This window comes from Numenius arquata, chromosome 2, assembly GCF_964106895.1.
Source record: "Numenius arquata chromosome 2, bNumArq3.hap1.1, whole genome shotgun sequence".
NCBI lineage: Eukaryota > Metazoa > Chordata > Aves > Charadriiformes > Scolopacidae > Numenius > Numenius arquata.
Window position 1 is genome coordinate 5725824 of NC_133577.1, and position 26622 is coordinate 5752445.

General features: G+C 48.1%; 1 protein-coding gene across 1 annotated transcript; it reads right to left on the minus strand.

The window, feature by feature from the left end:
* Nucleotides 1-2708: 2708 nt before the first annotated feature.
* OLIG3 (oligodendrocyte transcription factor 3) lies at nt 2709-3530 on the minus strand. The gene has a single exon (XM_074169028.1). It carries the CDS (start codon nt 3528-3530, stop codon nt 2709-2711), a length of 822 nt encoding a protein of 273 aa, XP_074025129.1.
* Nucleotides 3531-26622: the final 23092 nt, after the last annotated feature.

Sequence of the window (26622 nt, forward strand, 5' to 3'; positions counted from 1 at the left end):
CTTAGGGGTCACACACACACACACCCGCGTCCCCAGGCCCCCTCCCCGGGCACAACCTCTCCCGGGGCCCGGGCTGCACCCTGCAATAACATGCCCCCCCTCTACACCCCTTCTTGTGCCCCCTCCCCGGGCAGCGCCGGGCTCTTCTGCGGAGGGACCCCTCTCCCTGCTGCCCGCGGCCAGCGCTCGGGGTGCGGGGGGGGGCGCGGAACTGGGGCGGGGGGGCAGGCACCGCGCTGACTTGTGCAGGGGCGCAAACCCTCCTGGACGGCAGAAGAAATGTGCACAGCTGAAAACTAAAAGGAAGGAAAGGAGAGAAAGGAAGGAAGAAGGAAGGGAAGAGGGAAAGGAGGAAGAGAGGGAAGGAAGGAAGGAAGGAAGGAAGGAAGGAAGGAAGGAAGGAAGGAAGGAAGGAAGGAAGGAAGGAAGGAAGGAAGGAAGGAGGGAGGGAACGAAGGAAGGAAGGAGGGAGGAAAGGAAGGAAGGAAGGAAGGAAGGAAGGAAGGAAGGAAGGAAGGAAGGAAGGAAGGAAGGAAGGAAGGAATCTGCAGCATGTCTTGATCATCTTGCTGAAGTACTGGAAGGATTAACTTTAGCGGGGGATTTTTTATTTTATTTTTTTTTTTTACGTGATTCGTTAGTTCAGTAAGTGTTCGGCGCAAATATACATTCTTGTGATTTTCAAATGTTTGTGTACGCGTGCTTATGCCCTAAAGATGATTTGATTGCTGCAGTTTGCACAGCCCGTTCACCAGCACCCAGAGGTGATCGAAAAGTGCAAAAGTTGTTTCGCACCTTGGTTTAAACGCACCCCCCCCCCCCTCCCTCTTTTCCCCTGTCAATACTCAGCTTGCGACCCGGTGGGGGGAATCGCCTTCTCCGTGTTTCTTCAGGTCCCTCCTGGATACCCCTCCGCGAAATGCGGAGGGCCGGGGGGGGGCAGGACCCTCTCCCATGTGCGGAGCCGGGGGGGTCCCGCACCCCCGGGGGGTCCCGCACCGCTCTGCGCCCCGCTGAGCACCGCCGCCCGCCGCGGCAGAGCTGCCTTTCCCAGCCCTGTCCGGTTTGGCATTTCCCTCCCGGAAAAGAGCTGACAGCTGGATTTCCCGAAGAAAAAAAAAAAAATAATAGTAAAAAGTTATTGACCCTTTTTTTTTACTTAGAACCGCACCTCTCCCTCCCCCTCTACACAGCAGGGGGGGGTGGGGGGGTGGGTTCGGGCAATCGCCGTGGGGTTTATCGGTGCTTCCGAGGCTCCTGAGCCACACAGGGAGATTTCTCCATCCTCCTCCGGCTGGGTCAGAAAAGTCGTGGCAGAAACGCAGGGCGATCAAATACGGCGCCTTTTCTCAGCTTCCAGCCCCAGACAAAGGCGAATCAGGCAGCTTGGAATTAATTTTTAATTTTATTTGGAAATCTCATCCAGAAACACTGGTCAATAATAAATATATCGATAGTTATCAAGAATATATAAAAAATAAAGACACGGTGTTGTCTTTGAGGCCCTGACCAAAAACAAACAAACGAACAAACAAACAAACGAAATTAAAAATAACAACAGTATTTCAAGCAAAGGCCCAGGAAAACGTACCAAAAAGGAAATAAAGATTCCGATTTAGTTATACAAGTCACTGATCCGGCAAAAGCCGACCCCGCATGCAAAACCAAACCAAACCTAACTAAAAAATAAAAATAAAAATAAAAAAGCAAAGCAGCAAACCAGAACAAACCCAAAGCCAACAAGAGAAATAAGCGACGAGGACCCCAGCCAGCTGAACTAGCACACTTCACCGAGAGCAGGAGATGGGAGATTTGGCAAAACAGACCCGCAGGAGGGTTGTGCTGTGTTTTGCACCATCTCCTATTTTATTTTTTTTAATTATTATTATTATTTTTTATTTTCTTCAAGCAGACACAGAGGGAAGAAGAAAAAGAAGGGTAAATAAAACCGCATCGCAACCAAATCTGGGGAAAAAAAAAAACCAAACCAAACAACCCAAACCAAACAAAAACCCCACAAAACTTTAGTGAATTCGCTCGGAAGTCCTTGTTGCCGGGGAAGTGGCCCGTGGCCGGTACCCACGGGTGGGACGATGCGGTGGGAAGCATTGCATGCACTCTCCGGGCTACGCCGGGCCGCCGCTCCGCTGCCACCGGAGCCGGGTTTGGGGCGGGAGGTTTCGGAGGTGTCGCCGTGCCAAAGGAAAGAAAGGAAAAGCCCGCAAAAAGAAGGAGACGAAGCCCCAAAGCGGTCTCATCGTCTCATAGTAGCTGCGAACACTACAATGACAACCATGTCTTTTTTTTTTTTTTTTTCCTTTTGCATCCATCTTAAGGAGTTATTTACATTTGATCACCATCAGCGGCATTATTATTATTATTATTAATTATTATTATTATTCTTTTTACAACAGGGACTTTATTTTCCGGTTTAGCATCATAAGAAAACATCGCCCGAGGAGTCGGCTAAAACATTACCTTTGCAAGGTCCTTACTACACTAATCCCGTGTTACGGGGAGAGGGTTTGGCGGGGCGGGGGGGGGGCAGCGGGGGCAGGTCCGTCGGCGGAGCGGGGAGCGGGGGGGCCCTGGCCGCAGCCCCCTCCCCGCCCGTGGGAGCACCGGCTCCGGCGGAGCCCCGGGGGCCGGTGGCGGCGGGGGCGGGGGGGGGGGGGGGGAGAAAGGGAGGTGGGGGGTGTCCCGCCGAGTCACTTCAGCAGGTCCTTGGTCTCCCCCGAGATCCTGGCCATGTTGGAGGCGGTGAGGGCCGAGAGGTGGGGCGGGGGGGGCATCTGGCAGATGGTGCAAGGGCACGGCAAACCCGCCCAGTGCTGGAAGCCGCTGCCGAGCTGCAGGGCAGGGGGGGTCGAGGGGGTCTTGAGCAGGGAGTGGGGGGGCCGGATGGTGCCGATGGCCGGCAGGGAGGCGGAGAGGGAGGAGGAGGTGTTGGCGGAGGACAAGGCACTGCCGAGGATGGGGTGCACCTGGTGGACGGTGCCGGCGGCGTGGGGGGGGTGCCCGGCGGAGTGTCCCACCGTGCCGCAGTGGAAGGCCGAGTGGTGGCCCCCGTAGATTTCCCCCACCAGCCTCTTCATCTCCTCCAGGGAGCTGGTGAGCATCAGGATATAGTTTCTGGCTAGCAGGAGGGTGGCGATTTTGGAGAGTTTTCTGACGGAAGGTCCGTGGGCGTAGGGCATCACCTCCCGCAGCCCGTCCATGGCCAGGTTGAGGTCGTGCATCCTCTTACGCTCCCGGCCGTTGATCTTCAGCCGCAGCTGCTGCAGGTCCTGCTCCGAGAGCTGCTTCTTGATTTTGTACTTGCTGCCTTCCCCTCCGGCCTTGGAGCCGTTCCTGGAGAGGCCTTCCCCGGACATCTTCTGCACCAGGTCGTTCTGGGTGGAGGAGACGGAGTTGAGCCGGCTGTCTTGGTGGTGGTGATGGTGGTGGTGATGGTGGTGGTCTCTCAGGTACATCTCATCCATGTCTGGCGAGGAAGCTCTGCTGGAGACAGAGCTGGAGTCAGAATTCATTGTATTCGGGCTTCTGAGCAAGAAACTCTTCCCTGCTCTGGAGGCGGCGGAACAAGACAACCCTCCCTCAAAAAGCAATGAAAACGGAACGGGGAAAAAAAAAAATAAAAAAAAAATAATAAAAAAAAAAGAAACAAACGGACGGCAGGCTCTGCCAGCCAAGGGCTGGAAATGCTGGAGGGAGAGGAAAAAAGCCCCCTCTTTCCCCAATCTCTCCCCTCTCTCTCCCCCCGGTTACTCAGCCTGTTTACAGGATGGCTAGTTAGTGTGTGCTTGGACTAACCTCAGCCTGAAAAAGAGGGGCTTTTATAGAGCTGCAGCAGAGAGCAGAGACAAAAGGAGCCCTCCTATGTATAATGGTCTAGTTAGGATGACGTGCCATTATTCAGGGCGGTGCGCTTTGACTGTCCCATTTAGCAAGGACCCCTATTCATATTCATTGTGGTGCCACCCGGGACACCTCAGCCACGGACCATCAGGAGTCCAAGGAGACACAAAACCCCTCTGATTGACACCGCACACTCACCGCTCCGTGTGCGCGCCACCTCCTCCCCCTGCCCCTCATTTCCAATATAAAACCGCATCCCGTCTACAGTAGGGAGGCGAGGGGCTGCGGGGGGTTGCGCGCCTGAACCGGGCCGGCGAGGAAACCGGGCAGGAGCCGCCCGGGGAAGTCCCCCCCCCGACCCCGGCGGGGGGTGGTGGGGCATCGGTCGCCCCCGTCCAGTAACGTGCCGGGCTCTAGGCGCTGCTCCCCCGCTTTGTTTGCCTTTCCCTCCCCCTTCCCCCTGTCACCCCCCCACCCCCCGGCCGGGGTTTGTGGTGCGGCACCGGCTGGCCCTCGCCCGGCCGGGCTGGCCCCAATTGGCTCGTACCTGGGTCGCCGCTTTGTTTAAATGAGCGATGACTCGGGCAGCCTCCGCGGGAAGATGCGCGTTGGGAAACCCGCCTTCCCCACCCCCCCACACCCCCCCCCACATCCCTACCCCGGGCCAGCCATTCCCTTTAAATAAACGGGGAAAGCCGGGGTACGGCGGCAAGTCGGTGTGCTTGGAAGCGGAAGGGGCGGCCGGCCGGGAGGGCCGGGCTCGGGGGCGGGCGGTAGCCCCCGGGGCTCCGTTGGCCCCGGGCTCCGGAGGGAGGGCGGCGCGGCGGGGCGGCCGGAGGAGCCGTCGGCGGGGCGGAGAGGCTGCCTTCAAGGCCGGGCCGGGAAGGGACGGGACGGACGCAGGCGGGAAGGGAGCCGGGCTCCGGGGAGGGGGGGAGCAGCGCCGCAAAACAGCCCCAGGCGTTGGCGGCAGTAAGTAAATCGGCTCCGGGCACCGGCTGCAGCCTGGGCGGGAGCTGGGGCGGAGAAGGGAGGGGGACCGTGGGGCCGGGCAAGTCGGGGCAGGGTTGGGGGGCCACCTGGAGCAGGTGACACCCCACTACACCTCTCGGCCGTGCTCAGCCTCCGCCGGGCGCTGACTCTGCCCGAGCCGTGTGCGTGGCCGCGGAAGGGAGCGCGGTCCTCCACCGCGCCTTCCCAGCCCCCGGTGGCGCCTACGCGGCGAGTGCGGGGCTGCCAGCCGGGACGGGGCGGGAGCCACCCGCGGCGGGCGGGCCCTGGCGCTCCGGGAGCCGGCCCGGGTGCCCCCGCTCTCCCGGGGGGAGCCGTCGGGCTGAGTTTCCACCTGCCAACAGGCGCGTAGGGCCCAGGAGAAACCTCCTTGGCGGGACCTCTCTCCTCCGTAAGGAGTCTTCAGGCCCCGAAGGGATCGAGGAGCCAGGAAAAGGGAGACACTTTCATCCGACTGAGTCTGACCGTGCTTAGTCTGCTGGGCAAAATGAAAGCCGCCTGATTTCAGCACTCTCAGTAAATCCCGCGGTCAGAGGGGAAAAAAAGGAAAAGAAAAAAGAGAAGGAAAAGAAAAGAAAAGAAAAGAAAAGAAAAGAAAAGAAAAGAAAAGAAAAGAAAAGAAAAGAAAAGAAAAGAAAAGAAAAGAAAAGAAAAGAAAAGAAAAGAAAAGAAAAGAAAAGAAAAGAAAAGAAAAGAAAAAGAAAAGAAAGAATTTAGGAGAACATATCAGAAATAACCGAACGCGTCCTCGCCTTACCCCGCTTCCGCCGCGAAAGCCGTAAGCCCACCCTGACTTTTCCCCAGCTGAGGGGTTTGCCGGGCAAACGGGCAGGAAACTTGGCCGGGCCCGGTGCCCCCAGCCCCGTCCCCTCCGCGCCCGCGGAGCCGGGCGCCGCCGGTCTCCGCACCCCGCGGGGGAGGCGCGGGCGGCCGCCCCTGCCCGCGGGGCCGCTCTCCGGGGGGGTTCCCGGGGGCTGCCCGCTCCTCCCTCCGCCCTTCCCTCCCGTGGAGCCGGGATGAAGCAAACGAACAAAACTTGACGCGGTGACGGCGGCGGCGGCAGGAAAACGCGCAGGATCGGGGGAAAAACCCCGGCCCCGGGACCGGAGGCTGCCCGGGGGGCGGCAGCTCCCACCCCCCGTCCCCGCGTCCCGCCGCTCCGGAGGAGACGCGCAGCTCGGTTTGGAGAGTTCGAGTGCGACGGGGACGGAAAAGAGGAAGGGGAAAAGATGCCGTCGGGGGAAGCAACAGGAGGCGTCCCGTCCTCCCCACCGGCGGGGCGGGCTGCTCCGGCGAGCCCCGCTCCCCTCCGGGCCTGCGGCTTCTGCGGGACGGGGACGGGGGGCGGTACCGGCGGAGAAGGACGGGAAGGAAAGGTCTGGTCGTCGCTCGGAGGAATATTACGAATATTTCTTCTCTCCCCCTTCCCGGCCACCTCGCTGCTCCCCAACGCCCTCGGTTCGGCCGGGCGGGACAGTCCCGCCTGCACCCAGCGTCCCCCTCCCGGGATGGGGCGGCGGGGCTCGGAGTCGCCTTGGGGTAAAGGAAGGATTTGGGAAAGTAACGGGAGGTGAAATCCCAGGCACAGGGAGCCTCGCAGGGAAGTGCCTCCACGGGGGAAGTCGTTTCGGAAAAGGGCAGCGGTGTTCCCAACATTGCCCGGTGCCTGCAACCTCCTTTGCCGCTTTTACTTTGTTCGTGCTGGAGAGATACAGAGAGGGAGAGAGGGAGAGGGAAAGGGAAAGAAAGAAAGGGAAAGGGAAAGAAAGAAAGGAAAAGAGAAAGAGAGAAAGAGAGAAAGAGAGAAAGAAAGAGAAAGAAAGAAAGAAAGAAAGAAAGAAAGAAAGAAAGAAAGAAAGAGAAAGAAAGAAAGAAAGGAAGAAAGAAAGAAAGAAAGAAAGAAAGAAAGAAAGAAAGAAAGAAAGAAAGAAAGAAAGAAAGAAAGAAAGAAAGAAAAAGAAAGATGAGGGAAGGAAGGAAGGAAGGAAGGAAGGAAGGAAGGAAGGAAGGAAGGAAGGAAGGAAGGAAAGACAACGACCAAAAAAGAACAGAGAAGAAAAGAAAGAAGCATCGAGAAAGAAGGAAAGAATGAAAGGTCCCAGCGCAGCAGAGCCGTGCGTGGGAAGTGCCACCCGTGGGCGCAGCCCGGTGGGCGCAGAGCGCCCGGACCCTCGCTGGCGGAGCCGGCGGAGAGCGGCGGGGCCGGGCGGGCCGGTGCCGACGGAGGGAGCGCTCGGCGAACGGGGGGCCGCGTCCCCCGGGGAGGGCTGGCTGAGCTCGCCGCCGCTCCCCACCCGGGCGAGTGCCCGCCATCCTTCCCCCCCACACCTCGCCCCGGCCAGGGGCGTTTCGGAGCGGGCTGCGGGGGAGCCGCTGTCCCGGTTCAACCAAGAGCAAAACTCCCCCCGACGCCGGCAGCAACGAAATTAACCCCCGGGAGCCAGAAAATCAAATGTTTTCCTCGTCGGGGCGTAGGAGAAGGGCGAAAATGGTCGCTGAGTGGCAGCTAAATCAAATTAACCTGCACTCCCCCCCCCCCCCCCCCCCCCCCGCCTTTTAATTCCCGATTTCATAAAGGCGGAGAGGTGAGGGAAGGAAACGTGTTTTCTCTGGAACGGCAAACTGCCCGGGAGTCCGGAGAACACCGGGGTGGGAGAGCATCCCGCACAGCCCCGCGCCCGCCCCGGACGGGGCCGTGGGGAAGGCGACCCGCTGGCCAGCCCACGGTGCGACGGTGGCCGCAGGGCTAGCGCCGGGAGCGGCTCACGGGGCAGGTTTGGTTTTTTAGAGCCTCCTCGGGGTGGAAACCGGTGCGTTTTCAAACACGGGGTTTTAATTAATGGCTGCGTTTTGGGGCAGTGCCCGATTTTGAGTTTGATAGGGAAACTGGATGTAGCGTTACTGTGAAATAACAGGAAATTTTGCCCTTCCCTTGACTTTCTTGACCTGGCCGGCAACTGGGAATCTGATTCATGATACGAAGACCGGTTAAATCAGTATTACGTATTTTTCTTGTCGGTTTATTAGAAGGCTATTAGCTTTTATGGTTTATTAGTTTTTTATTAGCTAATTTTTATTTTTTTTTTTGCTATTAGGTTGGTTTTTGTTTTTGTTTTGTTTTTTTTTTTTTTATTAGCTATTAGTTTTGCCGTCTCTGCTTGCTTTTAATTTCATTCGGACATTCGACAACCGTGCTTTCGGTATAAAAATAGTTATAAATGTCAGCGTCATAATCAGGGAGCTGTTGATCCCATGGAAGAAACACGGGGTTACAAGAAAGATCTCAGCCAGCTGCCTGCGAGCCGAGTGCTGCGACAAGCGGGTTGTGGTGCTACAGCTGAAATTCGGTTGTTTCTAAACAACCTTCATTTCATTTTAGAGAGGACAGCCGAGATTCCCTATCCGCATGCTGGTTTTTGTCAAAATATATTGCTGGATTACATTTAGATTGACGGTATAATTCAGATTGATAGTATCTCTTCGCCTGACACTTTGACATCACCGAAGTGAATAAGCTGAAAGACTATTTTATTTCTTGTGTTTTGTCACGAATTTGCTTTCCAGAGGTAGGGCAATGACTGGAGAGGGATGAAAAAGCTGTGCTGGGCTGCTGTAGTCAAATTCTGCAGTCAGATAATCCCAGAGATAATATTCTGGATGAGAATATTCTGGATGAGAAAGTTCCTGGATACAGGAAATTTCTTCTCTGTTTTTGTATATTTTCAAATTCGTTGGCAACAAGGGGTCAGAACAAATTCCACCACCCCACCCCACCGCCCGTGTTTTTAAATATGAAACTGGAGCCCTTACTCAGATCTTTAAAGTGTCCTGCAGATAATGACAGGATCGGGTCCATACCAGGCTTCTGGGAAAAATATAACCTTATAGGAAATAACTGATGGGCATTCCAGTGCAGCTAATTAAGGCTGACGTTTTACTTTCTGTATTTAAATACTGATTTGCAAAACTTCTGGAAAAAATATGGCATAAAACCTTAGTAACAAAATTTAAAATGTCAAAGACTAATTAATTAGATGCCCAAATTGGTAATCCTCTGATATACGACATTTGCTACCACAAGCCTGAAATTAGTCTCCATAAACAATAAAACCTGCTTAATCAACAGTTTGCTTTTAATTCCTTTATTTTTTTTTTTTTTCTGTGGTGAATGCACCTGAAACCTGGATTCTATTTGGATAAAAGATTATAGAAAATCAGTTTGAATGTTTCTAACATAAAGCTATCAGACATGCCGTGGTATTAGTCAACTGTGAAATGTTTTGCTATCTTTGGAATTTAAGAAAAAAAACACCACTTTGTCAGCATTGTTGAATATGTATTCATTAAATAGTTTCTTTTTAGATGCTTGGTAGAATTCGCAGTATATCCAAAACACTGAAAGCATCTAGCTCGTCACAGAGCTGAGACTGTGATGCACGTTTCCCATAGGCAGAGCTCAGACGGAGGTGCACGCTTCACACATGCAGAAACGGGCTAAACCTGGCATTCCTGGCAAACAAACTCGTCACGTACTTTGGAATCACAGCTGGCTTGTCCCTGCCTTGCAGGATAATAACGCTGCTCAAAGGCCTGTATTTCTTTTCTCTTTTCCCTTTACGTTCTGGGCCCATATTTGCACCTAAAATGTTAACGTTCTCAAATGGGCAAGTTTTCTTTGTCTTTCTTTATGGCCTTTTTACATCACTTGCAGTTGTTTGCACTCTCCTTACCGTGAACTTTCTCCGTCTTCTTCACTTGATACCGAAAATCACCCCCTGATTTTGAAGAACCCTCTCCCTCACTGCTTTAGTAGATAGTCGACAGCAGTCAGTCTCGTAGGCGATTTAAATATCACCTATAAACAAAGTAGGAGATGGACACAGAGCACATGAGAGCTCCCCCCTCCACCCCCCAAAATCCACCCCATCAGAAACCCCAGATGCGCTGCTGTTTAGTAACTTTCTCAACTCTTTAAACTTACCTTAGGCCAGAGTGAAAACTTCAGAGTTATAACCACTAAAGACTGAAATGTTTTGCTGTCTTACAAACAAATAAGTTGAATGCAGTTTTTTATTTTCATAGCTATAGTGGAAACAAATAAAGCCGTAGAAATTACTGAACAACTCTTCCACCAGACATTCAAAAGCGTGGCAGACTCACTAAAGAGAAAGCAAAAAAAATTCCTTGTGTCATTTTGTATCTCAATTTTAAACAATGCGCGTCGCAAGTGAATATTTACGAGTTGTTAATAGGCTAGTACAAATTCTAGAAGACACAACAAAAATTATCTGCAGTCTATTCACAAGCCTTTGCCATGTCTCAGGGTTTGGGGATGGGCGTAGGGGCTGCCTCCACCACCCTTGAATAGAACTCTATTGTGTGGGCTTGTTCCATTGGGATCAATGGGACGACATGTGCAATGAGATGCTAATGAACACCAGAAACGATGGTAAAATCTGGCCCGGCTAAAGCATAAGGCTGTTTTTATAAATCACTTCTGAGTCTCTTGCTATACTGTTTTTAATTAAGCTGTTGAAACTTCAAATGTTCAGGGAGGCTTTACTGTACAAAATAAGGGGTTTTTTTCACCATTTAAATCACATTTTCCCACCCTTACAATTTCAATCGCTCTCCATTTTCATCTTGTTTAAAGTTGCAGTTCAAATGAGGCAGTCCGTTTTTTCCGTGGCAATTGCACCGTTAATGTAAATGCAGTTCCACAAATGGAAAATAAAATACTCTGGAGGAAAATAACATCAAGCACAAGTATAAAAGAGAAGAATGACGGTCAGAAAGCAGGCAGACGGGAAAGGATAGCGGTGGCAGTGTGAAGCCTGATGGTCACGGCCCCACCGCACCTGCAGAAGCCCCTGCTCGTCTTCAGAAATGTTCATGAAGGGACAAGAGTCCTAGGACCATCTCGGAGAAGTCCTTAAGCAGCAGTGTAACTGCAGGGGAATCGTGTTATGTGAGTGCTTAAGACCAGGCACGGGGCTGGTGGGAGACTGGTGGCCACAGGGCCATCAGTGCCCTTTCTTCCTCCTGCAGTTCTTCAGCCTGGGTCGGGACATAGGATTAGAAGGTGGCGTTTGACTGGAAAACCTACAAACCTATGGATATAACACAGAGAGCCCCTGATTCTTGTCAGCTTGGAGCAGGCTTAGAAGTGCTCAGACACAATAGTGTTGAGGACCGTAAAAGTCCCACCTCTGTCTCTTAAAAGAGAGAGAGAGAGGGAGAGAAGACTAGGTCCACCGACCCCAGCTTTTCTCATCAGCTTATGGCGAAGGTTAATAATTAACTATTGAAACACTGATGAACTGTGGTGTTTGTTTGCTTTATTATGAGGCCTGTTAGGGCCAGGACCAAACCTTACTGAATCTGACTGATGTCTCTCTGGGTTTCAATAGACTCAGAGGTCAGGCCCCTAAAATTCAAATCAGCCGTGCCGTTTCTTGCCATCAAGAACCAGTGAGTACTGTAAGGAAAGGGCTTAATTACTCCAATGAGATCATTTAGTTTTTAAACAAAAATGCTTTAATTGGGGGCAGGCCCTTTCATATTTGTTTCCCAAGAAGGAAATTGATTAGCAAAATGTTAATAATAAGACCTTAGGAGAGCCCACGCCAGTCATAGACACCCAGCTCAGCTAAGGGAGCTCACAGTTTCTTTTCAGCCACTGATGTTGAGCAAAGCCGTTGGTGAAAACCAAGCCATCTTCTCTAATTCGCTAATGCCGCTTCTGTAACTGTTTTGCCTGTTGTTCTTTAGCACCTGAACCAAATGTGAGTGTCCAGTAGCAGCGGTTTCGTGGATCCAGATCTAGCCCGAAGCCATCATCTCTTTTTCTTTCTCAGGAAGACACTTCCTTGCAGGGGTGTGATAAACCTCTACCTTCACATGGAACTTGGTGGCTTGAGATACTGCCAGCAGATTTAATTTGGAGAGGAAATACATGGGACATGAGTGATTCCTCGGTGGAGGTTAGTGCCCCGAGTCCTCTGCCTGGCTGTCAGAAATACCGCTGGCTGGGAGCGTGGGATGGAACAGGATCGCAGGAGCTATAGCCCCTTCTCAACCAGCTGGTACACAGCAACACGATTCCTATGCTGTCCCCTTTTTTCTTCCAGATATTTTATATACTCAGGGGAGGTGAGAGAACTCTAAGGTTCCTCCAGGCACAAAGAACATCATTCTGGAGTGGGATGACACACACACAGAACAAGGAAAATCCTTTGCCTCTTAATCACCAGAACACCGTTTTGCCCGAAAGGTCAATAAATATTTTATCTCATAAACTCATCATTAACTCTCGCTAACAATTATTACCAGTAGTTCAGTGAGACCGACAGACTCCGAAAGGATGGATACATTGAGATGAGCAAAACCTTCCCTGAGGGGAATACTTTGTAAAAAGGTAAGACAGATGGGAAAGACTGGGCAGCAATAAACAGAACAATAAAAAGTAAGGGGGAAGAAGCAAGAAATTATAGGTATTTTTAGGTTCATAACTCTGTATGACTGATGTTCACAGCTGCAGTGGGAAGTGATTATTTTTACCACTTCTGAAAACGAAATTCAATTTAAAACGAAGTTCACGAGTATGTATGTTTTGGGTTGCCTTCTCCTCTTCATATTGGCTTTGTTACTAAGTGAACCTCCTTTCCACAGCTGGCAGGCGCCTGAAATGGATAATCAGTGTGTTGCGGTTCTGGATTTTGCAGATATTGCTACCTTTTTCCTAAATTGCAGATGCTTAGTCTTGCATTGTTAATGTACATGAACTATTCAGAACCCCCTGAAGGTTTGGGCAGTGTGTACAGACCTCATAGCCTCCCTGCTTTTCAGTGTTTTAAGGGTTTCCACCTATCTGAAATCCTATAAAGTCACTTTTACATCACAAAACTTTGTGACTTACCAAAATCACCAGAATTCCTACACTTGGTTCCTTTAATCTGAATATCCATGGCACCTTTTCCCACGTATTTTTATTGGAGTAAGACTTTGGAGTTGCAAAAATAGCAAGTTAACAAATTTCTTGGCTAATAAAGTTAGCTCAAACTTGGCCCATTTTATTCATAAGAATAAAGATCCACTGGGCTTTATACTCTCTTGTTCTGGTATTAGTAGATTAATAATAAATATATTGACTTCAGCTAATACTCACCCAGGACTCCATGCTTTTTAAAGATAAAAGTAAATGGAAACAATTAAGAGACTGTCTTTGATATTTTAGCAACATTTCAGTTTCCTTCAGCCAATTTCGTATACTCTGAATTTTAATTTCTGGGCTGAAAATTGTAAAACAAATGCACACGTATTGCAAATAAAAATTTACTTAAAAGATTTATGCAGGGTATGAAAAATTTTCCTTTTATTTTTTTTCGTTATCTGATTTTATATGTTCCTGTCCCTTATAAGTCATAGCAAACAATATAGTATTCGACAAGAGCTTTTATCCTAGTGAGCAGAAAGTGAGCAGAAAGACTGAACAAAAGAATGAATTAATTAATTAATGGGTGAATGTATTAAAAAAAGGCCCCACCTGCTCCGCTCCAAAAATCTCTCACTATACTACAGAGAGGTTTGTTACAACTGACTGATATTAAAGCTCTCCTCTTCGTTTTTGAACGATAGGATTCGTTCATGTTTGGAGTGAACATTTACTGATTACTGTTTACAGTATTTACAGCATTTACAGATGTGTCTAATATCAGGAAATCACCGTCATCACCCTAAAGGCAACGAGGGAGGCAGTGTATCAAAAATCACAGAATTGCCTGGAATTACCTAGGTTGGAAGGGACCTTTAAGATCATCTAGTCCAACCATCAACCTAACACTGACAAAACCCATCACTAAACCGTATCTCTAAGCACTATGGAAGCAAATGGAAGGGGAAAAAGCAGATTATTCTGTTGCTTTATCAGAAATGCCTAACACAGTTGTTTAAACTTAAGGTCTTGCCTTTCCTGCGTGAATTTACATGTGAAAGATTTAACTTAATATGAGCAAAGGCATTCTTTTTAAGAATTTTGTGCCTTTGTGCTCAAACCCAGTGATGCTTCCTTGCCTCCCAAAACCAGACGAGAAGTAGCGTAGCAAACCACAGGGGAGGGGACCTCGATTTGCCCACCAAACCCAGGCAGAGGTTGTGGAAGGGCTGCTCTAAAAAAAGGAGAAATGACAAAACCCCGGTACTTCTGTCTTCTCATCGAGGTTGTAGCAGAGCCCCAGCGGTGGTACCGAAATGGAAGGAGTCGGTGGCTCAGGGGTGCTGGATTAGGATGGGGGGTGCAATTGTCCGTGTCCCCCCCCTGGGACAAAGATCCCTGTTCCCCGCAGGAAGGTCCTGAAACGCAAAGCGAGCCCCCAGTGCCTTTTCTCTCTCTTGGTGGCATTTGGAAGTGTAAAAGCTTTGAATACCAATTGCTTGAACTGGACATATGTGAATCTCTCCTAATCCTACTAATCCCGTCCCCGAGTGCTTCTTTGTATGGGGAGGCAGCACACATAGATCTAAGCAAAAGTGGCCATAATCCTGGAAATGTGGAAAAATGTCCCAGTGTGGGAGTCGGGAGAGGGAAAAGCTCCCTGGCGGAGGGGACCCGCTGGAAGAGCATTGTTTTTTGTGGGGTGAGTGAGGGGCGGTGGTGGGGGGGGGTGGTGGTGGGGGCAGAGAGGGCATGGAGGCGAGTTCTCACCTTCCCCGAGCTGCCAGGAGGAGAGCAAACCCACCCAGCGGGAAGGCTCCCCGGCCAAACAGCCATCGCACACTTGAGCAAACCCGCAGAACTGAGACAAAGTTCCCCAACGCTGGGAAATTCGCCCAGCGGCGGCTTTCAGCAGTGGGAGCGCAGCAGGCCCGGCACTAATGTGCTGACTTCATTATTCCCCCACCTCGCCCCCGCTGAACGGCAGATTTGCGGAGGGAACGGTGGGCTACCGCTCCGTCCTTCCCTGGCCACAGAGATAGGGAGGGGAGCCGGGATGGTGGCCCCAGTCAAGGGCACTGGCTTGCCGTCTTACGGGGGACCCTTTTATCCCCCACAGAAGTGAGAATCGGGACACATAAACAGATTTCTTTGTCAAACACTAACAGGGCAGCAGAGAAGAAGTCAGTTCGCGAGTGGCCAGTTGTATTATTCATTCAGCCCCTCTGAAAACTGATTTTGGGTGTGAAATCCTCCAGCCACGTGTAGGTAAAAGGATAGAGAAGGGAGAAGTTTCTATGTCTTTCCTTCCACACCGAAACTTCGGCATTCGACCGGGCTGTTGCTTAAAATTAACATCCACCTGGATACTAACGAACCCTACGGCTTTTCCAAATAGACAAGTCATATAATTCAGCCGTGCGAATTTCCCAAATGTCAGAGAGCTAATTTACATTTTCTTGGCTAGTCACTGAGTAAAGCGTGTTTATACCCCTCAGTAGATAGTGTACAAGGAAATTAATCTGGTTTTTGTATGTGCTTTCAAAAGATTTTAAAATATGGAGCAATTGATAACATTATTTGCCAGCCAAATCTTTATTTTGCTCAATAAATCTCTAGATAAAGCCATGTTAGGTAAGAAAATCTAAGGCTATATATTCTCTGGGAGTTGACTTTTTTATTACCTCACCAGACTTTGTGCTTTCATAAATAAGTGTCAGCTGAAATTAACCTGCTGTTTAGAGATAGCATAAAGCATCCCAAAATCAGCCTGGGGACTAGGAGTCCTTTTATTTTTATTTTTTTTTGCACATGAACTGCCTGAATGTCAGAGGGACGGAAGATGAGGATAGATCCTTAACTTTGCACGGATAAAGCAATAAGATCAACTCTAAGCCAAACCCCCCAATGCACTAAAGTCTCTTCAGTAACAGGAAACAGCTCAGGGAAGGTTTTTGCCGTATATATCAGGGAACATGTAGGATTTAATGGGATGAGACTAAACCATTAGCTAAGCCTAATACCCGTACTTTAGACCCTTACTTTAGACTTCCCAACTGGGGAAGAGAAGGGAAACAATTTGTCTGTAAGGAAGCTGCCTTCCTTGGTATGACATGCTTCCCGCATGGCTCACAGGTGCTTGTGGCACCCACTCCCTCAGGACACTGTGCATTTTACAGGTATTTTGAGGGGATTTTGCTCTCTGAAGGCCTCACGCCATGTTGCCCTCCTGCCTGCAGGCCTCACCCGCGCCCTGGGGTGCAACAGGTCTGTGGGGGCTCAGTGCCAGCGTCCTGCCGCCGTCCACTCCACAGGGCTCACCAGGCCCTCACCAGCCCAGCCCTCCGGATGGCAGGGAGAGCTCTGGGGGGTCCTGGCACCTCCCCAGGTTGGTCCGCACTGGAAATCTGGGGCTGTTCAGCCCTCACGGCCCGCATGGCTCCATATTGTGAGTGGGTCACACAGCCATCCCCAAGGGCTGCCGCTGGGGACTGAAGGATTAAACCTGTGCCCGCTTGCCCCTGGGTTGCCCTTCTTCCCTCCCTCCTGGCCAAAGAGCCCCAGGCTGGCACCCTCTGCCCCGGCAGGCATCACAGGCCTCTCCCTGCCCCTACCACCAAACCCGAGGTTGCCTAGCAACCTAGGCCTGCCTAGCAACCAACTGCCTCACAGCCCTGGGTGCTGACAGCCGATCAGGCCACCCCAATGACTACCCAAACCTCCTGGCGCCATTTTGTCTCTCAGGGCTGGGAGGTGTGATGGATACCAGGCTGTCTCTGGGCCCTGAGGGCAGTGGGCAGGGAGTGGCCCATGTCCAGACTGCTGGTCTCCATGGTCCTCCAGAAGAAGTTGACTACATGCATACTTCTTGCTTGGTTGAAGCCACAGCCACGTGGTGGCCAAAGCTAGTCTGCCATTTCAGGGCATGACTGATCAAGCCCTTGGCCTTGCTCGTGCCCTGGCACCAGCCAGTCCACCAGCATGTGTGGTACCACGGTGTCCCTCAGCTGCTGCTGCACACCCTGCAGCTGCTGGCCCCTTCCTATTTTATCCTTCACCGACTTGCAGACATCAGCCCCAACAGGCCCCAGCGCTCTCCACAGTCTCAGCCTGCACAGAGGGGTGGCAGTGGAGCCACTGGCACGTGACCACGGGTGCTTTTTGGAGGACTGCAGCCGGACAAATTTCTTATGATGCCGCCTATGTTTTGTGGATCCTTCCTCTAAAGATCTTGAAGTCTAGACCTGCCAGCCATGGCTCTCAGTGTAGTCTGGGCAGGCCTGGGGGGAGCCACCTCCTCTCCAGCTTTGGCAGCCTTCTCAGTGACTGGGACCTTCACAGCAGTGACACGGCCAGGCATGACCCGACTACGTGCCAGCTCAGGACCCTTCAGAGCAGAGAGGTGACATTGTGGCCAGCAACAGTGGGGCTTCTGGATGGTACAGAGCTATTTCTTTCTGCTTCTCTCAGGTGGGTGCTGACCCAGATACCAGGTGTCATTTCAGCCCCAGGTTAGAAGTGCCAAAGAGAATGTGGGAAACAGCTGACAAGGCTCAGTTTGGCTCGCCAGTGTGGTCCCTGACGGCATTCAGGCTTCAAAGACCAAAGGGTTAAGTGTTCATTTAGTTACTCTGCCCAATTAGCTAAGACATGCCCTGAAGGAGTGGTGCAGCCCCAACCAAAGACCCATTTGTTATGAAGTGATAGTCGGTAACGGTGCAAGTGAGGTAAATATCTATGTCATGCCAAGCCAAGGCAAATCTGCGTTGTACTGGGAGGTGGGAATATAGGACATGGGACACGACTGACTTGATGTCGGGAAAAGATTTAAAAGGCCTTTCTAGAAGCGCTTCAAATGCTGGTTGGCAAAGGGCCATGCCTGGGGGATTCCCAAAGGGTAGGACATTGCAGGTGTGACCTGGCCAGCCTCAGCCTGTTGCGTAGCTGTGCCAGGGAGTGGGCTGCTGCTGGTGCAGTAGTCCTCATTTCCAATCAGATCAGTACTATACACCCTGAAATGTGTCACAGTGAAGAAAATCAAGCCTAGATGTTGCTATCTCTGCTTGTCTACAGTCATCTTGACACATCAATGTTCCAGTGTGGGCAATTTCCCCCGCCTCTCTCCCCAATATTGCCATAAATCAAGGGCATTATAACCAGGGTACATAAGCAAGGATCCGCATTGGCATTTTGTTGTCTTTGATGGATTCACACCAACTAGGGATCTGACCTTGTTTCTGTAATCTGCCCCAAATGCCAATAATTAGAGTCTGTTTCAGTTTAAATCAATGAGGCATTAATATCTTTAAAACAATTTAGTTTCAAATGGTTGCAAATGCAATGAAGAGATGTGGCACCCTGTAGGCTGAAGGAAAACCATTGAAGTCAATCGGGTGAATCTGGAACTTAATATTTACTGTTGGGATCTACACAAATTCAAGAGCCAAAGGCAAGATTAGTTGGATTAGTGCTTCAGTGGTCCTTCATTATCCATTTCTCCCTCAGTGACATGATTTGTGTCTTCAGTTAACTGTGCTTATTAAATGAAAATGATGAAGGACTGAGGCAAAAGTACATATATAGAAGAAGGGTGTTGAATTTTGCTAATCTTGTTTAGAATGTTACTGCATTTCATTACATAGGAAATTTCATTGAGGTTTCCTACATATTCTTCCACTGTTAAGTCTCAGCGCCTCTGTCAAAGGAAAATGGAGATACAGAAACGTATCTCATCAGCACTAGCCGATGTGAACTATGAGGTTGGATCCAGACACAGAGTAAAAAGAGGGAAGGGGATTCATTCACACATGGCACAGGCAATACAGGTGACATGAGCTTAATGTCTGCTCGAGTATCCAGTTAAGTCTGCAGCTGAGTCTGAAATCATCCCCTTCATTTGTGCATCGGGCAGGTAGAAAGTATGTTCCAGGGCACATTTCAAACAGCCTTTTAAATAGCCCGTTAAACCAAAATAAATATGACCACATTACTTTTTTAATTTCTCACTGTTTCAAACCAGATTTAATTAGGCACACCGCAACCTTGGAAAAATCTAAGAAACAGGGAAGTGATATTGATTCTCTATTATCCCTTTAATTGTCTATTCTGATGTGTTAAAACTGAAACAATCTTCCAGCTGCAATGTCTAATGAACTCCAAGATCAAACAAGATCTTGCTAATTATGGAGTTAATGAGGACAAGTTCACAGGCAGAGTTAAGTTAGTAATTACATGTTTCAAAGCATCTTAAAGCTCAATAAGATCTTCATTTGGTGCTGTAATGGTATACATTTTCCATTTCTTCTTTCTGTAACATGTTACAGAAGGGCACCCTATGTATAGTATATGCTGCTAATCATGTGCAAACAACACAAAGCAGACTTCAATAAATTAAGAGACTCGCTGTTTATAAATCAACTCAACATTGAAATCTCATTTACATTTTTGCTATCCCATGTAATGTGTTTACACACAAATAATGTCAACATTAGCATGAGAGCGGGATGAATTTAAATTCCACAGCATGTTTCTGAAGCCAAACCGTCAAGGAAAGGCAATCAACATTTTAAATGAGCATACAGGCAACTAGATTTTCAAAAAGAAGCACTACTAAATCAGGCCTTTGAACCCACAGTAGCAAAATGAGCCTTACAGCTGTTTTGATTCCAAGGGAATGCTTACGCTGGGCACAAGTAGGATAGGGCAACCAAAGCAGTGCTGCGTTTAAAGCAAATTATTCTTCTTGGTCCTGCCAGGAAAGCTTGTATCTTCAAATTATTGTTTCTAGGACTTTTTGTAATCAGAGTTTATTCTCTGTTTATCTCCTGCTTTCCAAAGTTTCTCTTTTAAAACTGATGGTAACCTTGGACTCATAGCTCTACCTTCTTTTCTTGCACAATATACACTCCTAAAAGGTCTGCAAGATTTGTAATGCCAAAAAACCATGGACAACCAGATTTCTGCACCTGCTTTGCTTCGTGCAAGCAGCAGCAGTTTGTTGCAGTGGCAAGAGTCTGACTGCATCCAGCAAATAGCCACGCTGGATTGAGTTATCCATTTCATCTGCTTTGCATTGAACCAACCGTATCCCATGGAAATAAAGATCATCTGACAACGTGTTGTAGTTGCTTTAGATCTCGCAGTCCCAGACTGAGAACAGTAGAGTGGGAGATACCAGACACAAGCTCAGGGATGCCAGCAATGGCCATGGATCTCCACGAGGTCCAGACAAGCCATGGGGCCTCCGGTAGTGCTCAGTAACATGGCTGCCTCTTGGTTTAGAACTCTAAATATATATATTATATAATATTTCTTTTACAAGTATATGGGAGATACATCTCCATTCGAAAAAGTGGAGAAGGCCGGCTGCACGTCACTGAGATGTAATTTCATTTTTTCATAAAATCTGTTTTTATACAACGTAGTTCTTCAGGCCGTGGTTCTGTGAGCCATTTTTTGGCGTCAGTCCTGATTTATTTGATTCTTTCTCCTCCAACACCTCGCCCGCTATGCTACTACAGCTGTTCACACGACCGCTATGGCAAACCGCATCAAGGAACTGATCTGGGTGAGAAATAAAAGGTGGTTATATTTTTGTGGATTATTTTTCAGCCAGATGATTAGTTAAATTCCTTACTTACCACAGTGCTGCAAAACCCATTTTGCTGACAGAGGGACAGACTGGAGTGGAAACAGAGGTGTAAAGGAAATTTGTAGAGAGGACAATTAGAGATGGTTTAAATAGCACTGCCACAGAATGTATTACACTGTCAGTTTACTGATTCAAAACATAGTTCCCTACCCTAAACTGAAGACAAAATTGCGTTTATTAGTAAGTCTCATGAAAAAATTTTCCAACCTTTTCTTCAAAGTGGCATCAGCATGAGATTTGGGGAGCTATTTGTTACTTAGACTGCAAACTAAGCTCGAATTAGATCCATATTTAAATAGAGTATTTAAAAATCAGTTTTTCAGAAACTCACAGGTGGGTTGACAACTGACATGGTGCAGCAGCTTCCACCCTTTTTGGCTAAGTTTCATTTGGAAGTTGGTATTCACGTCAATCCCGAGTTCAGAATGAAAAATAAAATGTACGGTCTGTGTTTCTAAAGTTTCCCTGACTGTACCCATAGGCTTAAATCACTCCCCAGGGCAATTTCCTCTCTTCCAGCTGGTTGAGGGCCTCCTGCCTGTGCTGCGCTGCATCCTTCCTCTGCCAGCACTGGCAAAAGAAGGCAGGACGGCTCTCCCACTTCTCTTTCCTGTTTGCTGCCCTGCGCCCAGCTCCCTGTCACTTCTGCTAATGGGTTTGGTAGTGTTTCTTTTGGCCATCCTTGCTTCCTCCAGTGAATTGTTTTCCATTTCATGTCTCCGTGTGGGAGACTTGGCATGATGTCCCTGCATTCCCCTCTGACCCTGGAGGAAGGTACAAGGTGCCTAGTTCAGCCTCTCCCAGCATTGTCACCAGCTACCTTAGGCACATTTTTTTTCAGAATTCTGGCTGTTATTCCCCTTATTCTGTGGTACAAAACTCTTCCCCAGGGCTGCTCTGAAGAATTTCGACCCCTTACCTGGGGCTATGAATATGGAGAGGAAAATCACTGAGCCCGCAGTGTAGCAGTGCCAAGGATAAGCATCTCATTCCTTGTGTGGATATAGCTTTCAGAAATGGCTCTTGGAGTTGGAAATACAAAAGGCTCCTGGAGAAGCTCCTGAGTCGGGGAAAAACCTTGAGATCATACCGGGCAGAATGATTCTTTGATTTTGTTATGCTTGAATAGCCTGCATGAGCAAAAACTGGTGCAGGATGACACCAGTCCTTCCCATGCCGAGGAGAGAGCTGGCTGTCTAATAGATGGGAATCTTTATCCTATTACTTCCTCATGGAACTGAAAAATCCTCTAGCATAATTTTAACCAAAATTATCTTTTTCTTTACAGCACAAATTCTAAGTCTTCATTGTGTTAGCTTTGTACACAGTTGTGCAACAAGTCCTTTTAAGCAATAGCCCCAAAGGTTTTCTTATTCTGCTTAAAACGGGCAATATTTTCCCATCCTACGTGGTCTTTGCTTTCTATTCCTTTCAATGTGATTTCTGCTTTGTTCCTTTTTTTTTTTTTTTTCTTTTTTTTTTTTTTTTTGTGTGTGTGCTAGGAGATGATAATGAGGTTCACACACCTTCTGCTCTGGTGCTTGGAAATCTACCCTGGGTTTAGCTCAGCTGCAGTGAGCTGAGAGGTTTCCCCTTGCATGCCGCCAATTTTCAGTGCACTCGTATGTGGCTGACGCGGTAGGGGGCTAATCCCAACAGCAAACATTATACTCTTTCCGTACTCACTTACACTTTGGAATCAAGGGTAAGAAGTTCTCTTTGAAGCCCCTTTTCTCTCAATGGTCTGGCAAGCTAACGTGGACTTCCCAGTCTCTGGCCAGAATTCAAATGGATGGCAGCGCAGCTCAGTGACTGTAGCAATTGTCCCAGGCCTTCCCAGCACACCAGTCTTCCTGTGGCACGGGATCAGACGGACATGCTTCTTTTTCAAGTAGGAAGCTGTTTATTCAAGCACAGCTGCAGCCAACATTCTTGAGCAAAGTTTACCCACTGTGAATTTGCCTGTTTTTATGGGTTTGCTGTCTCCAATGTCTGATGTTGCAACACGCACCATTGTGGAAATAGAAAATAAGTGATTCAGTGAAATCATTTCTGATCACTGGACGTAGGTTGAGCTGGCAAGTCTGACCAGTGGGATAATGTTCAAAAGCTCATGCCCTTTTCCATTTCAATAACAATAGAGACACATTCTGTGCTCAATCTGGAAACAAATGTTGCCCATATTTGGATCTCAGTGGGAGCTGTGCATGTGGAATTTGGCCCAAAGAGTCATGTTGCAAGATGCTGTTTCCCCTTGCCCTGCTCCAAATCTTGATTCTTGCTATTTGTAGACAAATAACAGCCGACTGCAACAGAGGCTGTGTGGATGGAAATACAAATAGTTCTACAGATCCCAGGTGGTTACTCAGAGCTGGACTGGCACAAGTGAGAACTGCATTGGGTCTGTTGTAAATCATGCTGGGTGGACATTTTTATACCAGCTCCTTTTTACTAGTTCCTTTAATTTTTGTAGGCAGATCTTCCTTCTAGCTGTGATTCCAAAGAAGAGATATAATATTTGCAGTGCTATATATTTGCAACAGTTTTCTATATTAGTCTGATTTTCTTGGAATATAAGTAGTTTTTCGGATCAAGTGTACTGTAGGAAACCAGATCATGCTTTATGCACTCACTTTCAACTCTTTAAAACCAGGAAAATAAAAAGGATCACATGCAGGCATCTGGGGAGGAATCTCCTTTCTTCCTCACATGCAGGAAGGGGGAAGCTTCCAATGGGACTAATTCAGAAGGGGGCCTAATCTTCTTCAGTGTGCACACCTTTTGGCTGTGAAGATTACTTGTTTAAGCTTCTTTGATACTCACAGATAAATGCACAGTGGAGACTAAATTTTCTATTGAGAGTTGGAGCTGGATGACTAGGACACAGTCCTACCAACTGGGAAGCAAAGCGGCAATTCCTCTGAATAGAAAGAACAACCTACATATGTGGCTTCCACCTCCTCTAAATGGGCAGGATCCTTGGACAGGAGGCAATCACCTTTTGCAGGAGGATGAAGGGAAGAGGGAGCGTTGTGATTTACCTCTGAGCTTTTTCTTCCAGGCAAAACTACTTTCTGATTTTGACCTGAATTTTTAAGCAGATTGGGATGACCCAGGCTTCCTTCAGTGGTGAATTTCTTAACAAGCAGATTATTTTCTTTAATATTTCTCTCTCTACACTACATCTGCAGTTGAACCTTTGGCTCAAAATGAAATCCTTGACAGCAGTGTTCTCCCCATCCTCTGTTAGAGCCACAAGATGCCACAGAACATCAGGGATAGCAGCTCCACAGTTGGGCAAGCTTAAAAGTGATGGCTTCACTTTCCTGCATGGCTTAAATCTCCCGGCCTTCACAGAGATTCTCCTTTACATTGTTGCAGGTAGGAGGAACTTGGGCCCACATATTTCCTTTTTGATCTGTTATTTGTCTTCGCCTTGTCATGTTTTTCCATATAGGAAGCTCTTTATGGCAACTCATTCACAGTGCAATACTCTCTAGAGCATAAATGTGGCTCTGAAAACTTACCTGAATGCTGCTGGTGGGTCGTGATCCATCCGAATCCATTTCACTTAGAGTCACTCCAGTGTGGATGTGTGCTGAGGGGTTATTAGAGGTGTGCAAATGCACAAGTACATTTCTCCACTATTCTACATAGTCATGGTACACTGAGCAAAGCTTATGTAAATAAATATGATTGCGAAACATTTACTGGTCTGTACATAGCCTTAGCCTTGCTGGTACTTGGGCAAGTAACAATGCCCAACAATGTTAGAGCTCTCAGACACACTCCTGGCCTCCCAGACTCAGCAAATGGAAGAGCACGTGAAGAGACTACTCCTGTGTAGGAGGACGTAGCACTTTTCTGACATGCTATCTATTAGATTTCAGATGCATCGCTCTAACGAGAGCAAGCACTTCCTTGCTCTTGAAGGCCCTACCCTACAGGGCTTAGAAATCCTTCCTGTGTAACTGCCTTTTCAGCTTGCTTGACTACTTACCAAGGTCTTTATTTTTCCTTCCAGGGAAAGGAGGGAGGAGGGGACTTTTTCCCTAGACCCCCTGTTCTCTCTGTTTTGCTTTGAATGTTGCGGTGTGTTTGGTTCCCCCCTCCCAATGTGCTCGGATAACCCAAAAGAAAGAGAAGTCCTTTTTTTTTTTTTTTTTTTTTTTTTTTTCATCCCTTTTCCCTGAGGAGACAGAGAGAGAGAGGAGGGAAAAAAGAAAGATTAAGATGTAAGCTGGCTAGATAAGCCTGGAACTGGGTTTATTACTACTGCTGAATGAGAGTACAAGGATATAAAAGCAAACCTGCTTTACTGGAGCTGGAGCGAGGTTGGTGGGAGACCTATGCTGATTGTGTGCCACTCCGAGAAGGGATGTTTCATTAATTACACATTAACTATGTGCACTGAGGAGGAGGCAGAGGATAAAAAATGCAGATGTTTCTGCTGCCCGACAGAATGAAAACCACTCTTGATCCTGTCAAAAGAACATTTTGAATCAAAGGGCTCCACAGAAGTGGAAGAATGAGTTTTGTGGCTGAGTGCAATGGTGCGGCCTTTTAATCATTAAACCCTTTTATAGCGGTAAAATGAACATCCATTGTCATGGCCACTCCAATGGGGCCATCGGAGCTGGTGAAAAGGGAATGCTTTACGAAGGGCACTAAAACAGGACACAACCAGCCCCGCTGCTGGATTTCTAAAGGTAACAACAGCAGTGCATGACAAAGAATGAAAAGACGGCCCAGGTTGGTTTGCTTAAATTACTTTCCTCCCCAAGCCCTCCTTACAAGCTAAACATGCACCAGATATAATGAGCATTAGGACTTCACAGGCTGGCAGTTCCCCTCCTTTGTTTCCTCAGAGTTTTACTGTCTTGCTTTAATTTTTTCTGTTCTTTAAGTGAAGGCTCCTTAGGAAAACGGATTGAAATGTTGTTTTATTCTTAATCACTCTCTACAGTTGTAGTAAAGCCATTAGCATTGTGTGAGGAATGATCCTCTCTTCTTGCATCCACAGCATCCCCACTTCCCCAGGTATGCAGGGACAGCAATGCTTTAAGACTGTTTTTCAAATAAAACATCCCCAACCCATTTTTAGAAAGCAGACTTAATTTTAATTTGTCAGGCATGACCCTGGAGTTTTAGTTATATCCCTTCCTTGCTTCTTTCTTCTCCTTCCCTTTAATTTCTCAGTAGAAATGATTCAATAAACTATTTCTCACATCAGTCTTGGAAGAATTGAAAGGTTTATTTCCCAAAGTTCATATAAACCTTGGAAAACCATATTGTCAGGCTTTTTGGAGCAGAACTTGTCAAAGAAAAGTAACCTCATTTCATGGGGAGTTTCATATCTAGGTTTTGTTCCAATAGGAAACAAAAGGGAATAAAATCCCGGCTCTTAGGTAATCCATCTGACGGACACCCTGGTCCCATGAATCTTGACATTCTGGACTGTGAAAGAAGACAGAAGAAGATGAAAGCTAAAGATAGCAAGGCTTTCTGGCTCCCAGCCAGTTGTCCAAATGAGCTGCTGAGGATCTGGGCACTTTGGGAGCTCCAGCTTTAGAGGAAGTGGGAGTTCAACTAGTCAGAGACTTTCATACCATCAGCAATTTTTTGAATTTGAATGCCAAACTCTGAACAAAGTCTGAAAAATTGTCAGTGCAGCTGAACCAGCAGAATGGGACGAAAAATATTTTGATGGACTATTTTAGACCGATTCTTTACAAATAATTTCTACGATAGAACTGTTGTTGAGAGTTTTATAGTTTCTGTGGTGTTTGGAATGCAAATATATTTCAAACAGTGTATATATTAACCCTTATATCAAATAAAAAACCAAGTGAATAAGCCCTGGAGGCATTTTGTGTACTAACTGTACTGTTTAGCTATGAATGCTATTTTATTTTTAATGGAAGGAAGGAAGGAAGGAAGGAAGGAAGGAAGGAAGGAAGGAAGGAAGGAAGGAAGGAAGGAAAAAACACTTATGATGCTTGATTACTGTGAGTAATACAGTCTGAGCCATGTGCTTCTTATGTAAAGGGCAGAAGCCTATAGAAAGTAATCAGGAAGGTCCATATGAAGATAAGAGCTTTATGGCTCATCATCTGCTAGGAGATTTGATGGGATCGTTCCCTGGGAATATTGCTGCCAGAATTGTCAG